Source organism: Sinohyriopsis cumingii, chromosome 6 (genome assembly GCF_028554795.1).
Source record: "Sinohyriopsis cumingii isolate HCF-2022 chromosome 6, ASM2855479v2, whole genome shotgun sequence".
NCBI classification, from domain to species: domain Eukaryota; kingdom Metazoa; phylum Mollusca; class Bivalvia; order Unionida; family Unionidae; genus Sinohyriopsis; species Sinohyriopsis cumingii.
Genome location: NC_142966.1, coordinates 68,399,183 through 68,413,263, shown reverse-complemented (window position 1 = coordinate 68,413,263; position 14,081 = coordinate 68,399,183). Strand labels below are relative to the sequence as shown.

Genomic DNA, 14,081 nt, shown 5'->3' with positions numbered 1-14,081 from the left:
ATTTTTAAAATAAGGCTCATAAACAGTGTAGTTACTGTGTGCTAAAAAGTGAGGCCTCTGGAAATATACACAGTATTGAGTGAATGGCTAACAATGTCCCTACCACTGCTGTCATCAGTGATAGCTCTGCATTCAGGTATTATTGATAATTATGTAACAGAAGACGGTGCCTTAAAAGCAGAAATATTATGGACTTTGAACTGTACACCATTCATATTGTTCATTGGAAGAAAACAGACAGGCTGTTTCAAGCAATGTTTTTCAGATAGTGACATAGGTTGGATTTACTCCTTGAAAAACTAACAAGTCCTTGAAAAGTTCTTGAAAACAAGGTCTTTAGGGCTATGTGAACAATGTCTCTTTTTTATTCTACTGTAAAATGCACACCCATCTTAAACATAAAAAATGGGTATAAATAGTGCACATTATACATACCTAGAAATGGTAAATATATAATTCTTGTAAATTTTCATGGTGAATTTTATGCGTCCTTTGCTAGCATTTAAGGTAAATTTTAATTTTTTATCATCTTAAATTTCTATTTCTTTGAATTAGTTCTAAGATCACCTTAGCATTTGAAAAATAAACACCACTACAACTCAAACGAAGCCATTCCAAAGCAATGAAAATGGAGTCTTTTCTGTCTGTATACCATAGGAAGAAGCTTTCACTCGTTAATTTTCCTTGATCACTTGCACAGTTCTATCAGCATAGCTCTGAAGACCTCCCAAAATCCATTGAAAATCTTTGTGGTTTCAAGCCATCTGACTAGAAAGTCAGTCTATTAGAGTGCCCTCTAACCAGAACGTCAGTACATACATGCCAACCATTATGCTTTTGGTGTAATCATTACGCTTTTTTTCACTAAATTACGCCTTACGCATAAACGTCTATGGATTACGCTCTTTCGGTATATCCACCTTCAAAAAAAATCCACTTGTTTGTTTTCTTGTTTTTATTAACATCCCATTAATTCCACAGACTGTATTTTTAGAAAAGAGGGCTTCTACGTAACTACAGTATAAGAGTACTCTTGTACGTGCACTTTCCTAACCGTATTATGTTCTATTTATAGCAACTATCCTATTACCCAGAAACATGCTGGTTCTACTTTCAAACTGTCGACCTTGTATTCTATTTATAGCAGCTGTATGGCTTAATGAGGAGAGAACAGACTGGTTTTCTAATTTTTAATCTTTACTTGCAGATTCTTTTTTCTAATTTATATTTAGTACAGAACCAGTCTATAGGTATTTTGGCACTAAAAAGTATAATTTATTTTAGTCAATGCATGTATGAGAGCAAAAATATCTCCTTTCAAATAATTTCACAGATGGATTAGAAAAAGGCCAAAAATAAACGAAACATAAAATAACAATCCTCCAAAGATGAGGACACTAGGGCAGCATCACGTGACGTCTATTGCAGGCCGTGTGGAAATAATTTAACTATTTGGCGCTAAAAGTCATCAGATGTATTCTAGTCGATGTTTGTGTTAGAGCACATATATTTTTTCAAAGAATTTCACAGGTGGATCAGAAAAAGACACAAAAAAAAAACAACAGACGAATCCTTTATACATGAATGGCATAATACAGCATTCCATTCTCGGGCACAGGGGATCGTTATCATTGCTTAAAGTTGACCTGTCATACATGTACTATATAGTACTATATACGTACTATATACTACATGTATGACAAGTCAGTTTTAAGCAAGGATACTTGTCCCTGTATTCTAGGGCAGCATCATGCTCATTGCAGTCTGTGCAGAAACGATTTTAATATTGGGTAATGGTGGTAAATTTTATGTGGAAAAACACTTGAAAACAAACGCATCGAATTAGCTCGTCTTACGAACTCCAATACTTGGGTAACTTGTCTACAACAGAACTAAATTGCGGACATGAATGTTATAAATGCAGAGGTTTTATTTACCGAGTTCTTAATAGAAAGATAATGAAGATCTTGCTGTTGGTGCAGAAGCAAGAGAATTCATAGAACACAATTCTACTCTAGCTGTGAAGGTGTTTTATGATAATGTTAGAGATTATTATGCTACAGCCTGTGATTACATGCTCCAGAGATTCCCCTATGGAGATGAAGTGCTTTTAGATGCTTCAGTTGCTGATGTAAATGAAAGACAGTCAAAAAACTTCAAAAGTGTTAGATTCTTTGTCAAGAGATATCCCTTTCTATTACCATCCTTGCCTACCTTGGATCATCTGGAAGGAGAATTCCTGCAGTATAAAGTTGGGTTTCTACCTGACAATATACTTAATGCAGATAGAGTTGATTTGCAGTGGCACCTTATTTCCCAGCTAAAAGACACAATCACTGGAAGATATAAATTTCATCTTCTTTGTCAGGTTATGAAAAGAATATTGGTTCTTTACCATTCTAATTCTGACTGTGAGAGATCGTTAAGTATTGTTAACAAAAATAAAAGTGAATTCAGATCCAGGCTCAGTAACCCAGTACTTTGTGCTCTAATGGTGTGCAAAACATTCATGGTCTCAGCTGGTACAAAGTGTTTTAAAATGCAACATGAAAATATGTTGCTTTCGAAAGCTAAAAGTGCTACATATGAAAACTTGCAGCAGTAAAAGATGTTAAAAGACGAGAGGGGCAAATAAATCATTGTTTATTGAAGTTTTAGCATGTTATTTGTGGATTCCTTTTTTTTCTGCTTGGATTCCTCTTTTTGTCCACTTGGATTACACCTTTTCATCGTCAGGGGTTGGCAGGTATGTCAGTATATTAGAGTGCCATCTAACCAGAAAGTCAATCTATTAGAGTGCCATCTAACCAGAAAGTCAGTATATTAGAGTGCCATCTAACCAGAAAGTCAATCTATTAGAGTGCCATCTAACCAGAAAGTCAGTATATTAGAGTGCCATCTAAACAGAAAGTCAGTATATTAGAGTGCCATCTAAACAGAAAGTCAGTATATTAGAGTGCCATCTAACCAGAAAGTTAGTATATTAGAGTGCAATAACGTTTTTACTACATGATAGATAGCAAAAAACATTTTGGTAAAACATCAAAATAATGCCAACAGAAATTAATGAAACTACAGTTAAATTTGGAAAAAAAGAAGAGGGACAAGAAATGCAACCATTATAAGGACATCACATGTCATAACTGCTGAAATGTTATATTAAAGGTACAGATAACTATTGCAGCTTATACTTGTTCAATTGGCAGGAAAGAAGACCCTGTGAGATTGACAATCAGTAATGAAGGAAGATGCTGTTAACTTGACAAGCCCATTTTCTCTCAAATTTTGATTCAGCGTTCATTGATGGTTTTTGTGGTTAATTGAATCCTGGCTGTTTTAGTTGGATGAGTCATTCATTTATTTGCCACTGCTACTACTATTTCCACTTCTACTACTAATGCCTTTAATTATAGAGAGTGACACAATTAGTTTTGTGGAACTTAGTTACCTTGTGGCCCAATATTATTTGCATGATTGTTCATAGATTCATTAAACACCTGTCTCTCTTTTGTTCATTTGATTTGGCTGAAATGAAAGCATATTTCCTCATAAAATACAATGTATTCATTTTTACTATTTTAAAAAAACATATCATTACATATGAAAATGACCACAGGTTAAGAAGCTTATATATATATGCTGAACATGCTGAAATTGTGTTATTTACAGCATTATATTTATCAATAAAGTTAGGCAACAGCAATAAAAGTAGATCTGTTCATTTGTAATTGGTGTACCAGTAACTACTAACCAGAAAGTTTAGCTTTATATTGAATTTATTGAGTACTCCAGCAGCTTAAGTGGTTCAAGCGTCCACCTAGGATGCTGGAATTTGTGGGTTCAAGCCCTGTACAAGACATACCATAGACTTATATAAACGGTACTAGCAGCTGCCATGCTAGGTGCTCGGCATTAAGAAGTTAGTGTTAGGACTGGTCAGGATAATGTGACTGGGTGTGACATGATGCTACATGTGTGCCAAATGATGACCCAGTGCCAGACATCACTATAAGCTGCCACACTGCAGACATCGTAGCGATATGACTAGAAAATTCTTCAAGCTACATTAAAAATCCAAATTGCACACACTCATCCAGTTTGTCAGGTAATAATGAAATATATTGATCGTTGAATTTTCCATCATTTTCTTTGGAATGCTGTTCCTGAGGAGTGAAACTGAGTAGTGAAAACTTGTTTGTTTGAAGAACAATAAAATAGTTGACAGAAAAAAGACCTATAAGTTAGGCCTTGGTTTCGACCAGAAATAACTATTGCACGTTTGTGGTTCAGAATTTAGCACATTAAGTTTAGCTTGTTTCATAAAAATTCTTTCATTAACTGTTACAGGTTTCATTTCATACTGAATGTCACGAATATTATCAATGTTGAGTTAACTTCCTTATTTTTGTTGACAGAATAATTTGAATGTATTACAATCAGACATGTTTTAATATAGATTACTATCAGAGCCATTTGTAAAGATGCCTTTTGGTCTGATTTGGAATATTTAAACTCCGTCTTCCATTTCAGGAGGCAGCCGTTTCTCTAAGGGATAAAGTGGCCACTGCTATCAAACAGGTGGATGAGAAGTGGAACTGTGGAGATATAGCCAAAATGGAGGAGAGTGAGAAAAACCACATTCTAAAGCTCTACAGGGAAACCATGTTACAAGCCTACAATTTTGGTTTTGAGGTAGGCAAGAGTATTGTGGGTCATTTTTGTGCCCCTGCCATATTTTTTGGAGAAATTTGTCTGCTTGATATCATTTGTGAGGATTTTATGAATAAAAATTAACTTTGGTATTGTTTAATTTTTGTCTATTTTGGTCATTGTTTGAGTGAGTTATGATGCCATTTTAACTTGGAAGATTGCTGATATATGTTAGACTAGAATTCTTACAGTGATACCCTTTTTGAGGGATTTTTATGTCTACCGAACTAATGTAGACTTTATTTTGTGCTATTTATACAGCAGATTATGTGATGTGGTCTTGAAGACTTGGGTATTGGCACTCTTTAGGGGGAAAGGATTTGGCTAGAAGAACCCCAAAGGAATTTTTTGGGGTGGGGAGTGGGGGGGGGGGTAAGAGAATTATAAGAAGTCTTTAGTAACTCTTGGCTAGTTTATATAGGGGTGGAATCAGAAGACATCAACATGAACTCTGGAGGTGGAGGGGGAAACCCATATGAGCTTAACCTTAAGTTAGTGTGTATAACTGTTATATGCATTCATGGTAGATATGTTGTGATAGGTCAAGTCAACCATCCAGCTGTCAACGTTACTTTGCAACCCACATGTTATCCTTTTTGTCTAAACTGTATCTGTGCTGCTTGAGGGAGGGTGATCATATTTAGTATGATGTTTTACATTATAAATATATGGCAGCTAAGGATCAAATAAATCCACAACAGGAGGAAGCAGCCAAGGATTTTATATTTAGTATGGACTCAACCTGACTGAATCAGAAGTTTAGTATGTACGGAAGAGCCTCGTTAATCCAGACACTTTCATTCCCAGTGAATATATCTGGATTAATGAGTTTCCGGATCATTGAATCGTGCACATTTTTATTTTATGATGTCATCATCTCTACTCATCTATACTTGCTTGATGGTGTCGCCATAATATATGCAAAAAGTACAATGAATACAAACTGATATCTCACAGTTAAATGCGTTATGGTAAACTAATAAAATGCAGTCAATTTTATAAGTCGTATTCTACAGCTGTTTTAGCTGCTAATGAGCTGATAATTGACATCCCCATTTTATTCTAAAATGAAGTTCTATACTGTCCACAGCTTCAATCAATCAACTGTATTTGTACAGCCATCAGTAACGTGGTTGTTACATACAGTTGGTAAACAACAAAGAGGCTTAATGACACACTTAATTTTATTAATCATATGTCAAAAAGCGTGGACAATTTGATCCCACTGTGTTTATTTAATTATTAACACTCTGGTCAGCGACTAGCTCAAACAGACATTGTTTATACAATTCCTGGTTACAATATGGTCAGCTGCAAGTACTTAGTTTTTCCACACTCATGATCACATGATCAATTAATAACTTTAACATACCACTAAAATTTTACCAATCAGAGATTGGTACATTGACACACATCCAAGTTTGCGTAGGTGAATCTGTTATCCGACTATCTATTTTCGTATTTGATTCTTCGAATTTTCGTATTTTTGGACATATTATTTCCAGATTATCAAGACAAGTTTTATAGTAATTTTACACTTTGCACCCCCAATTTTGATTTCTGGATCTGGAACACAGATTTCTTAATTAACGGAGCAAATTAACTTTAGGAATTCCATTCCCGTTGAATTGTGTCTAGTTAGCGAGGTTTCCAGATAAACGGAGTCCGGATTAACGCGAATCCTCTTTTTATTATAATTGGTAATATCAGCTGTGCTTGGTATGTATATCAAAATATGGATTTATCTTGTACCTTTGGAAAAATAAGTTTTAAAAAGAAATAAAAAATCTTGAAAATGATAAAAGAAGATGATTCTTGATAGATGAGTAAATTTAAAATAATAGTGGACTGTCCATCACTTATTCCATTTCAGAGCAGTATTAAACTTGTCAGATTGTCCAGCTGTTTACATCCTACAGTGTTGGAATTGTCAAATTTGGGGACTTCCAAATGTAATGTATGCATTGTTTTGCAGTACCAGAAGTTTGCAGGGTAAAGTTTTAAGGAAGTTGCCACCAGATTGTGGAATTGGGGAAAATTCATCATTATAGTTTTGTTTTCTGCAAAGTATTATCAGCTGTTTTATAGTAATTGCTCTCAGAGAAGTCAGCTGTATAAGACAATCACCACTGTTAAGCAGATGCAAGAGCAAGTTACATACGACAAATTAAATGATGATTGAATTTGTATTTAGCAGTCGTCTGCCTTGTAAACTTAAGTGTATTATTCAGTAGCAACACAGATGTTACAGTTCATAAACTATTAATTGTCTTGCAGTACATGAGAGAAGTGACCCGTCTTGTATCAGGAGAGATGAAGGCAAAGCTTGGATGGGGCCTCGTCAGTTTTGCCAAGGATTGGATGAAGTTTGTCTCAGAAAAATGTGAGACAGGAAGAGGAATGCGGCCAAGGTCAGATTTATCCACGTGCTGCTTCATTGCAGAAAGTTTATTTTCTTATCTGATTATTCAGAAGAGGACTGGCATAATACAATTTTTAAATCTTTTTTTGTAGTGAGATAGAGAAAAATATTAGATCAGATTGAAAGTACTTATTATTCATATGGATAACTGGATTATCTGGAAAATTATTGCCCAAATGTCATAATTTTGCACAGTGTGTGAAGATATGAACACATAAAGCATACAGGATTTAATTTTCCCTCATTAATCACACAAGTTTAGCATGCATAAAGTTCGTAAAAGCGTATTTCATTTTGATGGATACAAGAGACATTGGTCAGGGTCACCCAGCCCACTTTCGCTTGCAGTGGTATGGAGTTGAAAGCCAAAACAGGGCCTTGTGAAAGAACAAAGTTAAATGAGTGAAGTGACACAAATATTGGGACACCAGTAAGTGTGGTTAGTCAGTGCTCAAAAATTTTTTGCTTTAGATACAGGCCCAGGGCTGATGACTTTAATAAACTCACAAGCCCTGACTGAAATTCCACAAGCCTGGACTCCATTTTCCACTTGCTCAAAATTTCCCTTTTTATAATATTGTCACACAACATTGCATTAGCTACAATTTGAATATAAATTCAATAGGATTTAAAGGGGTTTGAAGGGAATGCAAGTGTCATTAGTGTTCATCGCTACACTGGTGTACTTCACAAAGTAAAACTCCGTCAACCAAGAGTTCTGAAATTTATTTTTGTTGGGGTTTGCTGATAGCTAATTGCTTCATAAATCAGCTTAAAAATAAATTACACTTGAACACTATTCTGACAACTGAAATGATCATGTTTTGCGTTCTATATATGCAGTAAAATCTTCAAAGAAACTTTGCTTCTGTTCACAAACTTGTTGATAATGTAATACATATGGCTTAAACATTCTCATTCAAGGCAATAATATGTAATAACCTTTGTTCTTGTACGTGCATCAAGCATCTCATTGATTTACCTATAATGGGTTCTTCCACTTTCTTATCCTACCTATGCAAATTAACACCATGGACTGACCCACTTCAGTTTTCAAACACATCTCTAGAAATTATCAGACACTTAAGTAATATATGAAATGGTGGTTTATACCTGACTTCTTTGCCTTTAATTGACACTATTTAAACTGCCCAATCAATAGTTTTACATCAGCTCTTACTGTTTACCATTTATACATGCTACATGTGATGGTTATATACTGCAAGTGGTGATATTTTGTATGAAGATTACTGAAAATTGTGTTTTCTCAATACATGACCGTGTCAGAGGCTTTGGGAAGTACAAAATCATATTTTTAGCATCACATCCCATTTTTCAATCTGATTAAAATCAGATCTCAATTTCACATAGGACATTGGGGATCTGATTTAGATTTTGCCATGATATGGCACGTATGTCGACATCTTGAAAATACATTTACACATTTTATCAGTGCGATCAGAGTTTCCTCAGACAAATTAATTTTTTTTTTTTGACAAGCCTGACTGGCACCTCACTTAGAAAATGGGATGGACCTGATCTAGAATTAGAGAAGCCCAAGGCATTGGGCTATCAGATTTTTTGAGCATTGTGTTCGTGTTGTTTTGAAGATTAAATAAAATTGATATTATTATTGTTATTACGATTATTATTATTATAGAGTTCTTGTTGAGTGTATGCTTCATAGAGAAAGATACCATGTGATTTTTTTTTCTTTCTGTTATCCCAGATGGGCTAGCCAGGGTCTGGAGTTCCTTATTGTTGTGTGTGATCCAAAGATTTTGGCCCTTCTTAATGAAGAAGAATTCCAGGTAATCATACTGTTATACACATCATTATACCCTCCACCTTCAAGTGCCAAAACAGTTTAGTCAGGTATACTGGAGTCAGCTTACCTATCCAGATACTTTTGTTTGCTTCATATCTCCTGAACCCTTTGAGATATCTTCATGGAACTTTGTGTGCTTATGTATCACAACTAGATATTGTGTCAGAAAAAAAATGTGCTTTGTTTGGCCAGCATTTTAAGAGTTTTGCCAGTTTTTATTACAATTTGGTTCCATCCACACACTAGTCCATCTCAGTCTTGTTCTTAATATCTCCAGAAACATCTGAGATACCTTCATGAAACTAGGCATGCATTTGTTTTGTATCATAACAAGAGTTTTTGTCCCATATGAGATTTGGCTTTTGTCCGGTTGGTGCTTTTAGAGTTACCTCCCCATTTTTTGGCAACTTATTTACACTCCTGTATGGGAAGTAGCACAAACACACCCAGTTACTGACAGATCTATTTCAGTTGCTTTTTGCTCAATTCTATTTGGAATATTTTACATACCCGTTATTTATGTACACTTTTATGCATAGAGAATGATATTCCTAGACACAGCTTTGTGATGTAAATTTAATAGTCACCTAAACTATTTATTGTCAGCCATTTTTTTATAAACAGATAAAATCTTCAACAAATGGAGAAATAGGAAAAGTCAGAACATTGTGATCATAGTCTGTTTCCAGTAAGACAAGTTAGAATGGAAAGTATTATTAATCTGTGGTGATGAAGACAAAAGTTGATGGTTAAGGAAGCTCCTGAAATTTTGTTCCCATTAGCTATATTAGCATTTTATAAAAAGCAATGTATACAAGACTATTTCCAGTTGCCCTAAAAGAAAATCCTGAAAGTCTGTTAATGAAGATGATTTATCTCAGTTTGGGAGGTCCTAGATAATGTATTGTTGTGAGCATAATGCATAATGATGTATTATGCACACCCTGATTTTCAACATAGCATGAGGTAAGAAAAAATTAGTTCATTCATATAATGCACATGTTTGCATGAAACTAAATGAGCTTAATAACATAAGCCATCAAAGAACAGGACTATGATGTTTGTAAGCATTATTTGTTTTCTTAATTAAGACTAGTGAACAGTGTAGTTACAATGCAATTAATTTAGTACTTAAAAGGAAGTGAACCTCAAGTGTATCAGCTTAAGTGACATGATGCTCTTGGCAAATCAGCCTGGAAAATAATCTTTATTTTTTTCTAGTATAAAATGCACATGCCTCCCTGAAAAGAAGAAAAATAGGTATAGAAAGTGAGTGTGCATTACGTACCAACATATGGTGTGTAATTTATGAATGTGGAGCTTAATTGACTGTTAATATCCTGAGTATTACTTGTAGATGTTTACCGAATGATATTTGACTAAATTTGTATCATAAAAATGTTTGGCAAATTCACCTGTCCATGACAGTATTTACCATAATCTTGCCAGTATCTAATCATTTCGTACACTGGTTTACCTTTCCATTGAATAATTGACTGTTGTTGCCAGGATCCCATTAGTTGGGTATACTGGTACACGTGTCCATGAAAAAATTGACTCTTATGTTGCCAGGATCCTTTTGGTACACTTGTCCATGACAGAATTGACTCTGATGTTGCCAGGATGCCAACAGTTGGGTACACTGGTACACCTGTCCATAACGGAACTGACTCGAATGTTGCTATGATCCCATTAGTTGGGTACACTGGTACACCTGTCTATGACAGAATTTACTGTAATGTTGCCAGGATCCCATCAGTTGGATATTCTGGTTTAAATATAGCATTGTCACCAGATGACCTATTTGGGTGATGTACATCAATAACAAAATTTGTGCAAGTTACGAGACACATCAGAGTGGAAGTATTCAGTATATACTATATGTAGTTGCATAGAAGTCTGAAGAAACTGCTAACTTCATAGAACCAGATCTGGCACCTTGTAATTTTTAGGATTAATAAGTTGAACAAGCAACATAGACCCTGTATGATGTGACACCAGATCAGGGTTTATGTTATTTGCAGTTGGACCAAACTTACTGGCAAGTAAATATGTACATGATGCAGTGAATGTGCAGATAGAAGATATTTTACAAGTATTTGCCAAGAAGTATTCTTAGAATATTCAAGCATTTGTTTCAGCACTGATAATGAGACACCAGTTACTTGTTCTTGTCCGCCATTGATTTTTCACTGGATTTTATATATTTCAGGATCTGCAGCAGTGTATAAATGACTCGATAACACATCTGATTGGTAATGCAGTGGAGAGGTCTGCATCATGGAATCCTACAAGTAAGTTGTTTAGTTCAGAGTTTACATTATGCACCTATTTAATCTTTAATAGTGTATCTTTCATTCAGTGCAGATCTTTAATCTATATTTCTGTACTGCACACTAGACTGGAGTTGTTTAGATGTTTTTGGTATTATTAAATAATAAGTTAGGAGGAAAGATTTTGTTTGATGTACAGTTTATTTGATATGTTGTATGAATGTGTCTTGGCACTATCACTTGGATCTGATCCTGGCCAGAACAAAATTGCTCTTTCCACCTATTCAGAAGAAAGCATCATTGTTTCATCATATTTTAATTTTTTTTTGTTTCAAATTTTTCAACATCATAATTAGTGAAACATGTGTTCCTGATGTTGTGCTAGACAGGTGTATTATGCCATGATGCAGGGGCCAAAAATAGTGGTTGTTTATGCTCAGTGACCAATTGATTTCTGACACAACCTGTTGATTTTTCAAGTCTGTAGGCAATTAGAAATTTGAGACAGTTTTGGCATATCATAATCCAATGTATCCCTTATCCAAATATTTCATAACTAGACTTTCAGAGTTGTGATAAATTGATCATTATGTGATCGCCTGCAGACAATCAACCTGTTGAGGTCCAGACTACTTCATTTTGATGCTGGATCGACTTATTTTTGCAAAATCATATAGGCAATTCAAGTGATTTCAGAGTAGCTTTGGGTTTCAGTTAGCCAGCCTCCTACTCTTTCATCTTCCTGTTATTGACATATGCAGTCAATACATCAAGAAGGGACCAGACTCTTCACACTAAGAGGTCCCTTCATCAGTTGGTGTCAATTGGATTTTTGCACTAAGTGGGCATCCAGTGATAGACAAGGTGGAATCACAACTGTCCTCTCTCATCCAGGATCATGATGATTGGGCCTAGGTATAATGATGGATGCTTCCAGGAAAAGCCCAGTTAAATCAAACTCAGACAACCAAGGTCACAGGTGTTCCACCACTGCACAAACTAGTTCCTCCTTAACACTAGGCTTTTGTTGGGAGAGCCTTGTGAAGAAATGTCAACCTTCAGTTGTGGAGAATATCATGTGTTCAGGGGTTGATATAAGGCCAACAGCATCTTTTCTACAGTTGGCTAACTTTTTTTCTGACTGTTTGAAGAGAAAATAGTGGCTTTGATTACTATCAAAGGTTACTGCTATATGATTTCCAAAATTTTCAGGTGTCATGGAAAAGAAGATAATGGTCATGATAATGATCTATCAGATCTGCTTGCCAGTTTTGACTTAAATAGGCCACAATTCCTCACCCAGTTGCTGAAATTAAATATTGGCATGGCTCAACTCAATTTGCATCTTTAACCAGAACCTCACCGAAGCTGCCAGCATTCAAGCCATGCTTTTTGATAGCTTTAGCTTCTGCTTGCTGGGTGAATGAGTTGCAAATCATTTCATTGGATCCAAACAATCTCCAGATTGGAGTTTTCCTTGATCCCAATATCACAACCAGGCTTTTTAGCTAGGTTTCTGTCAGTGGGCATTCAAAAAGTGGTGATGCACTCCCTCTTTGATTGATACATTGGGAGAGACAATGATGCAAGACCCTGTCCATACTCTCAGTTATCACATGAAGTGCATAGAAAAGTTGGGGGTCACAACAGTGTCTCTTCCTTTAGACAAAGGCCTGAAAGAAGATATAACCCTCATGGTCTAGCAGCGTGACTGTACTAGGAAATGCACCCATCATACTGTGAAGTCTCAAAAGATCAGATTTACCCCATGAAGATTTCAGCTCGTTAGATTAGAGTGATCTTTGCAGGCCTCACGTTGAAATGTAATATTTTGATCTGAGACATAATAGCTGTTATCTGGCATGTACAGTCAGCCTTCTCAAGTTTTGTTCTCCGTGGTTATGCTTAATATAGACAACAATGAAATCTGACTGATCCAGTGGCCATGCCTCAGACAACCATCAGGCCCAATTGATGTCAGGACAATCCCCTCATGAGTAGGAGTTCAGTGCTTTCTCTGGATTTGTCCCAAACTTGTACATTTTAGGAAAATTTCATTATTTGTTTTCTTAGCAAATCTTTTTGGTAAATTATGTTTATTTGAGAATACTTCCAGGATCACATTACTATAAAACCCTCCACTCCTCCCCATGAATGCAAGCATCCAGTTTGATGTATCTCTCAGCTTCATACTGGAGTAACCTAGTGATGGTAAGTTGGATGAAATTGGTAAGAGTTTCTTCCCTAGGTATAGTATATAGATGCAAAAGATGAATGTTCATCTCTTTGTGAGGGGTGGATTCAGGAGGTAGCATAGTTTATTTTTCTAACATTAATTTCATCAGGTATGCAGTTCTCACAAAAACAATTTTGTGAAAACAAATCTCCTTTGTGCATGTAATCAACCTGCAAACCACCCCTGATCTTGTTTCCTGTTAATTAGTTGTTTCAGGTACACAATGACAACTAAATGTGCTTAGTATAAAAGGATCTAAGTTGCTTATTACATTCATGATACCTGCCTCGTATCACCTAAATGTTTGTCAACTAATCCATGTATTGTCATCTCTGGGTGGTCAGAGTTTACTTGGTCCACTGTTACACACAAGTATCTGGGTGGTCAGAGTGTACTTGGTCCACTGTTATACACAAGTATCTGGGTGGTCAGAATTTACTTGGTCCACTGTTATACACATGTATCTGGGTGGTCAGAGTGTACTTGGTCCACTGTTATACACAAGTATCTGGGTGGTCAGAGTTTACTTGGTCCACTGTTATACACAAGTATCTGGGTGGTCAGAGTTTACTTGGTCCACTGTTATACACAAGTATCTGGGTGGTCAGAGTG

At 35.7% G+C, this 14,081-nt stretch overlaps 1 protein-coding gene across 1 annotated transcript in view; it reads left to right on the top strand.

Moving 5' to 3' along the window:
• Positions 1–14,081, top strand: part of LOC149797136 (mitogen-activated protein kinase kinase kinase 4-like) — a 116,956-nt gene that overhangs the window by 41,235 nt on the left and 61,640 nt on the right. The window contains exons 12-15 of the mRNA XM_089961807.1: positions 4,531–4,692; positions 6,988–7,121; positions 8,862–8,943; positions 11,173–11,254. Of these exons, the coding sequence (XP_089817933.1) occupies positions 4,531–4,692; positions 6,988–7,121; positions 8,862–8,943; positions 11,173–11,254 (460 nt within the window). The remainder of the gene's footprint in view (positions 1–4,530; positions 4,693–6,987; positions 7,122–8,861; positions 8,944–11,172; positions 11,255–14,081) is intronic.